The sequence below is a fragment of the Citrus clementina genome, unplaced genomic scaffold (assembly GCF_000493195.1).
Source record: "Citrus clementina cultivar Clemenules unplaced genomic scaffold, Citrus_clementina_v1.0 scaffold_3, whole genome shotgun sequence".
In the NCBI taxonomy this organism is placed as follows: Eukaryota; Viridiplantae; Streptophyta; class Magnoliopsida; order Sapindales; family Rutaceae; genus Citrus; species Citrus x clementina.
The window spans coordinates 15,525,285-15,532,665 of NW_006262339.1; the positions used below are offsets into that span (position 1 = coordinate 15,525,285).

General features: G+C 37.8%; 1 protein-coding gene and 1 non-coding gene across 2 annotated transcripts; one reads left to right on the forward strand and one right to left on the reverse strand.

Annotated features, from left to right (window-relative positions):
* Positions 1-5,133: 5,133 nt before the first annotated feature.
* Positions 5,134-5,799, reverse strand: LOC112099610. The gene is made up of 2 exons (XM_024187026.1): positions 5,513-5,799; positions 5,134-5,392 (listed from the first exon to the last, which is right to left on the reverse strand). Exons 1-2 carry the CDS (start codon positions 5,797-5,799, stop codon positions 5,134-5,136), a joined length of 546 nt encoding a protein of 181 aa, XP_024042794.1.
* An 859-nt stretch (positions 5,800-6,658) lies between these two features.
* LOC112100420 lies at positions 6,659-6,770 on the forward strand. Its single transcript, XR_002906792.1, has one exon. It is a non-coding gene; the product is annotated as a small nucleolar RNA R71 (small nucleolar RNA).
* The last annotated feature ends 611 nt before the right edge of the window (positions 6,771-7,381 follow it).

Sequence of the window (7,381 nt, forward strand, 5' to 3'; positions counted from 1 at the left end):
TGTATAAATTTTATTCTACTCGTAAGTGCATGAATCTATTGTAGTATAGATTAATGTTGACGACTATGGATCCTACGAGGAGATAGATTTGATTATGTGTAAGGTTGTTCTGCTATAGCTTCCTCTTCTGGTTCATTTGTGTCAGTAGCTTCTTCACCAACTTTTACTGGAGCCTTTGTAGCGTTGGTATCAAAACTGTATTGCTGGAGCAATGAATCAGGGAAATTACGGTGGGTACTTTTCATATATACAACAAATTGGTGTAGATGGCTTTCCAGGTGCTGTAAATAGCTCCAAAACCAATTGTTTTCCTTTTGCTGAGCTTCAGCACATTGAGTGATGCTGGTGCTCAGTGCTTGGATTCTCTGTTCTAACCCAATAGCTCTTTTTGCCCCTGTTACAGTGGCTGGTTCAGATGGGGCTCTAGCAACTTCACCAGTAATTCTCTCGATGGTGCATGCAGTAAGGGCACCATCATTCTTGGCATGCTCATCTTTTGCACCGAGACGAACTCCCGATACTACACAGATGCTGGTGATGAGCGAAGGAAATAGCAAGACAGCTGCTTTGTGGTTTTTCATGGCATAGTCTTGAATTTCTTTTTCGATAATGCTTCCCACATCTATGGGAAGCCCTCTAACAAGAACATACAACAGTACCAACATTTCTTATGAAACAGTAGTGGTGTGGGTGGTTGGCATAAGTCTGGATTTCAGAAATTTCACCCATACCTTAGCATTGAGTTTTAAATATATCCTATTAGCCCAAGATGCACCCTCTACTATAAGTGTTGTGAAAATTTTATTCCATCTTTGCGGGGTTAATTTGTCAAGCAACTTGGCATACTCGCAATTAATTTCAGCAGGTAAATTATAGAAAGCATTTATAACTCAAGAATCTAATGGACAAGCGAGTTTCTTACCCAAATATTGTGCTGACCACGGCTTACTAAATTGGCGTAAAATTCTTTCACTACTGGCAACACAGGGTCTCGAGCGTGGTTATAAAATTCTAGCCACCCGCGCTTTGCTGCAGCATTGTATAAACCTTTTTTCCTCCAGAATCTTTCGCGGTTCAATGAATTCCTCATATTTTTCTTCCACATGGTAACTTTGGAATCGTGAGGGATCTTTTAGTCAGCTGGCTGTCCTTTTGTACCTTGGCATTGGTAGAGCAGTAAGAATTCGATGGTAATATACCCAATAGTAAAATGAGAAAAAGAGGTTACAGAGTACTGGAGTTGTAACTGCGAAGGGGAGAGAAAATAGTGTTAGAGGTCAATATGCACAGTGATGCCCTTATATAGGTGGGATTAAATGAAAACAAATTCGGTAAAAAGAGATAAATTAGGGAAGAATATTTTTTAAAAATTCATTAAGCATATCCCATAAAAATAGGTCAGAGAAATTAATGTATTAATTTAAGAGATATTCTTCCTCAATTTCTATCCAAATCCATCCACCCATATGTCACATATTATCTCCAACGGTAAGTGAGAGGCTCCATGATTAAGTTACTGTAACAAAAATATTGTTTGCTGCAGCACTCAATTGTTTGCTCTAGCAATGGTTACATACTCTCCTCAAATAGCTGCTGACACGTGGCTTGCCTCTGTACTATGTACAGCCCTAATTATTAGTATTGAATCCAACTTCAATAAGTACGTGAGTTGGCAAAAAAAAAAAAAAATTTTTTACATAAAACAAGAAAAATAAGCATTAAACAATCCTAAATAAGGGAAATAAAAAAAATAACAATAAATAATAATAAATAAAAAAAGAATAAAATAAAATAAGATGAAAAATGGTTAACAAAACCAAGGAGGATCCATCTCATTTGAAGTGACTGCCTCCGCAATGGGTTGCCTCCCACTAAGCGCTTGATTTAAAATCCTTCAGCCTGACCTTACTTGAGTGCTTATACTCTCAGTTCTCTAAGGAGTAAGACCTCCTTTGAACAATCTACTGCTAAATGCATGTAATGCTTAACTCTGTGCCCACTGACTTTGAATTCCTAGCCTGTCTTTTTATCTAAGAGATCAACAGCCCCATGAGGATAAATTCTGAGCAGCTTGAAGGGTCCAGACCATCGAGATTTCAGTTTTCCTGGAAATAATAATCTTAACCTCATATTATAGAGCAGTACTAGTTGACCAAGGCTTAATTTCCTGTGTTGGATATGTTTGTCATGCTAGTGTTTTGTCCTCTCTTTATAGATTCTTGCATTTTCATATGAAAACAATCGTAATTCATCAAGCTCACATAGTTGAAGTTTCCTTTGCTCTACTGCAGCATGTATATCCCATTTTAATTGCTTCAGTGCCCAGTATGCTTTGTGCTCTAGTTCAAGTGGCAGGTGGCAAGCTTTCCCATACACAATTCGGTAGGGAGACATGCCTAATGGTGTCTTGTATGTTGTTCTGTAAGCCCATAGGGAGTCATGGAAGTGCAAGGACCAATCCTTTCTTGATGGATTCACCACTTTTTCTAAGATCTTTTTAATCTCTCTATTAGACACTTCTGTCTAACCATTGGATTGTGGGTGATATGTTGTTGCTACTTTACCATAGCTGCAGCAAATACTTTGTTGTAGAAATGAGTACCTTCATCACTAATAATTGCTCGTGGAGTGCCAAACTAGGAAAAGATGTTTTTCTGAAGGAAGTTCACTACTGCTCTAGCATCATTTATAGGTAATGTTGCAGCTTCTACCAATTTGGAGACATAATCCACAGCAACCAGGATATATAAGTTCCCAAAGGATGGTGGAAAAGGACCCATGAAGTCTATTCCCCATACATAAAAAATCTCCACTTCCATAATGTCCGTCAATGACATTTCATGTCTGTGAGTTATGTTTCCTGTCCTTTGACATCTGTCACAACATTTAGCAAACTCATAAGCATCTTTAAAAATAGAAGGCCAGTAATAACCTGATTGCAGAACCTTAGCAGCTGTTCTGTGACCACCAAAATGTCCTCCATATGCTGCAGCATGGCAGGATTCCAGTATATGAGGAATTTTTTCCTCTGAAGCACATCTTCATATTACTTGATATGAGCATAGCTTATACAGATATGGGTCATCCCACTGGTAGCTTCTAACATCATGAAGAAATTTCTTTTTCTGATGAAACTTCAACTCAGATGGTAGCGATCCACTTACTAAGTAGTTAGCAAAATCTGCATACCATGGAGATCTTGATTGCTATAGCATCTGTGCTTGCTGTATTACTAACAGTTGTTCATCAAGAAAAGTTTCAGTGATGTCTTTTTTTGTCAATGTGCTTGTGTATACTTCTAGCCTAGACAGATGATCTGCTACTTGATTCTTAGTCCCCTTTCTATCTTTAATTTCCAAATCAAACTCCTGAAGCAATAAGATCTATATTATTAATCTTGGTTTAGCATCCTTATTTGCGATTAGGTACTTGATGGTTGCATGGTCTGTGTACACTGTCACTTTAGTACCCACCAAGTAAGCTCGAAACTTATCGAAAGCAAATAATACTGCCAGTAACTCTTTCTCTATAGTGGTGTAATTAATCTGAGTTTGAGTAAGAGTCTTGTTAGCATAGTATATAGAGTGGAAAATCTTATCCTTCCTCTGCCCCAATAGAATGGTCACTAGCATCACACATCAATTCAAATGGTAGAGTCCAATCTGGTGATATAACCACTAGTGCAGTGATCAAAGCTTTCTTTAATTCCCCAAAGGCTTGAAGACAGTCTTTATCAACATGAAAAGGCTTGTCATGTTCTAGCAATGAGCATAGTGGTTTAGCTACTTTGGAAAAGTCTTTTATGAATCTTCTGTAAAATCTAGTATGACCCAAAAAACTTATAATCCCCTTGATTGAAGTGGGAGTTGGCAGTTTATCTATCACTTTTATCTTTGTTTTATCTACCTCTATGCCATTCTTGGACACCTTATGACCTAACACTATGCCTTCTTGCACTATGAAGTGGTATTTTTCCTAATTGAATACTAAGTTAGTCATCTCAGACCTTTTAAGAACTTCTTCCAAGTTGTGTAAACAATCAGTATATGTCTCTCCAAAGACTGAGAAATCATCCATGAAGACTTCCAATGTTTACTCCACCATATCTAAGAAAATAGACATCATACATCTCTGAAAAGTTGCTGGAGCATTGCACAAACCAAAGGGCATCCTTCTGAAGGCAAAAGTTCCATAAGGGCATACAAATGTAGTCTTTTCCTAATCCTCTAGAGCTATAGCAATTTGGTTGTAGCCTGAATACCCATCTAGGAAACAATAGTATTGTTTTCCAGCAAGTCTGTCCAATATTTGATCTATGAATGGAAGTGGGAAGTGATCCTTCCGAGTAGCTTTGTTGAGCTTTCTGTAATCCATACATACCCTCCATCCAGTCACTGTTCTTGTAGGAATAAGTTCATTCTTCTCATTTGCTATCACTGTTATTCCTCCCTTCTTTGGAACACATTGAACTAGGCTTACCCATGAACTATCTGATATTGGGTATATGATCCCAGCATCCAACCATTTGATGATTTCTTTCTTCACAACTTCCTTCATAATGGGGTTTAACCTTCTCTGTTGCTCTACTGAGTTACTGTAACAGTCTTCTAACAAAATTTTATGCATGCATATGGATGGGCTGATCCCTTTAATGTCTTTCATGGTCCATCCAATAGTTTTTCTATATTTCCCAAGCACATCTACCAGGCGCCGTTCTTGACTTGCATCCAAAGTAAATGAAATGATTATAGGGAGTGTGTTGTTTTTACCAAGATAAGCATACTTCAAATGTGAGGGTAACAATTTTAATTCAAGACTAGAAGGTGATTCAATAGATGGTAAAGTTCTCTTTACTTCCCTGTTTGAAAGATTTAGATGTTCAACAAATCTGTTATGTCTATTAGATTGTCTTCCTTCCATCCAATTTATCTGGTTTGCTGCAACATCTTCTTTTTCAAAGTTCTCAAAGGTGGCAACTTTGATGACCTCATTACTGCAGCATTTGTCGATTCTGTCTGCTATAAAAAAATCCACAACACTCAGGAAATTGCAATCTTCTGTCTCATCAGGGTTCTTCATAGCCTCTAATACATTGAATGTGACTTGTTGGTCATTCACCCTCATTGTTAGCTCTCATTTTTGCACATTTATCAGAGTTTTTCCGGTTGCTAGGAAAGGTCTTCCAAGTATAATGGGTACCTCTTTATTAGCCTTAAAGTCAACCTTCACCAGTACATCCTCAATTTTTCCTTTAGGATATGCATGAGATCTGTCAGCTAATTGCAGAGTGACTGTTGTTGGCCTACATTCTCCTACTCCCAATTGCTTAAATACAGATAATGGCATCAGATTAATGTTGGCTCCCAAATCACAGAGTGCTCTACCATTGTACCTAGGTCCAATGGAACGTGGTATTGTGAAGCTTCCTGGATCCTTCAATTTTTGAGGAATCTTACTTTGGAGCATATGACTGCTTTCCTATGTTAAAGCAACAATTTCAAATTCTCCCAACCTTTTCTTTCTTGCTAGGATGTCTTTTAGAAATTTCACATAATTAGGCATTTGCTCCAATGCTTCCACAAAAGGTATGTTGATGTGTAATTGCTTTAGCACTTCCAAGAATTTACTAAACTGCTTGTCTTGTTTTTGTTTCTGGAATCTCTGTGGGAAAGGAGATGGATGCCTAAATTGCTGGGTAGCTTCAGGAGGTATTAATCTCTGCTCATTTGGTTTATTGTAAGTTGTTACCATTGGTGTTACAACTTCTTCTTCAACATTTATTGGTTGATTCCCTTCCATAGTTGCTGCAGCTTGACCACTAACACCAGTAATATGCTCTCATCTTGAGGTGGTTCTTGTGAGGAGTTAAGTTCCAACCTTTTTTTAGTCACATCAACAAGGATATCAACATTCTTTTCAGATCTTAAGTTGATTACTTTGCAGTGTTCCTTTCCCTCTCTTCTTGGATCTTCTGTGTTGCTAGGCAGGCTTCCCTGAGATCTGCTACTCATTGCTGTGGCAAGCTGTCCAATTTGGTTTTCCAGGTTTCTTAGTAATACAGCTTGACTTTGCACAATTGCTTCATTTTTCGCAATGTATCTTTTAATCAGTGTTTCCAATGAAGCAAGTGGATTATGGCTGGTGTGTTTTTGCCCTTAATTCTACTGATGAAAACCAGGTGGTTGAGTATTTCTGTTCTGTCCACCTAGTGCTGGAACAGTTTGATTCTGATTGCTCCATGAGAGGTTTGGGTGTGGCTTCCATCCAGAGTTGTAAGTATTTGAGTACGGGTTGTTTTGAGACTGTCGGTTGAAATTACCCACATAGTTTACTGATGCTGGATTTCCAAGACAGTTGTCAAATACATGTTCTTCACCACAATACACACAAGACAGTTCAGCAACTTCCTTTACTACTGTTGGAGCAGAAGTCATGGCTTTCACCATGTTAGTCAATAAGATTACTTGTGTTGATAATATTGTAATTGCATCTATATTATGTACCCCCGCTGCTCCTCTTGCTGCCGGCTGTCTAGTTGATGGCCACTGATAATTATTGTTGGCAATTCTCTCCAAAATTTCATAAGCTTCAGTGTAAGATTTAGATAACAAAGCTCCATTTGCTGAAGCATCAACCATCAATCTATATGCAACAAGGAATGCCATAATGAGGACACCTTCTGAGTAGTTCTTTAAATCTCTCCCAAGCCTCATACAAACTCTCATCTTCAAGTTGATGAAAAGAAGTGATCTCATTCCGCAAGTGATCTCATCTCAGGATCAAATTGGAATACAACAGATCTGTCTTTGTGCATGCAAGTGTTGATATGTCAATAAATAGAACAAATTAGATTAAGTTGGCACTATCAAGATTTACTTCACACTTCGAAAATAAGCAATCAATCCCCGGCAACGTCGCCAAAAACTTGTTAGTGGATTTTTACTCAATTGCTATTGATGCCAATATGCAAGTGTACACAACAAGTAATAAAGTGATGAATATTCTAGATTGTCTCCACAGGGACTGATGTTACTAGAAATGTTATCGCAATCACAATAGTGCAATCTACCTTTATTTCAAGATGAACCTAGTTAAAGTTGATCACTACCGAAATTAACAATTGTAAGGAAATAAAACAAATAACAGCAGTATGAAATAGATTAGATAAATTGCGTAAAAGAATCGAATGATAATGAAGTAGCTGAATGATCAAACTCTCTTCATGGGTTGACTGCTTTTCCTTAAATTAACATCAGTTGCTACAACAATTCCTATAGCATTGGGCAGAATCACTTTGCATCCTCAGCTGTCGCGTGTTGGACTTCTCATACCCTTAAGTATCCTAACAATGACCAATTGCTATTCTACCTAAGGTATGGCA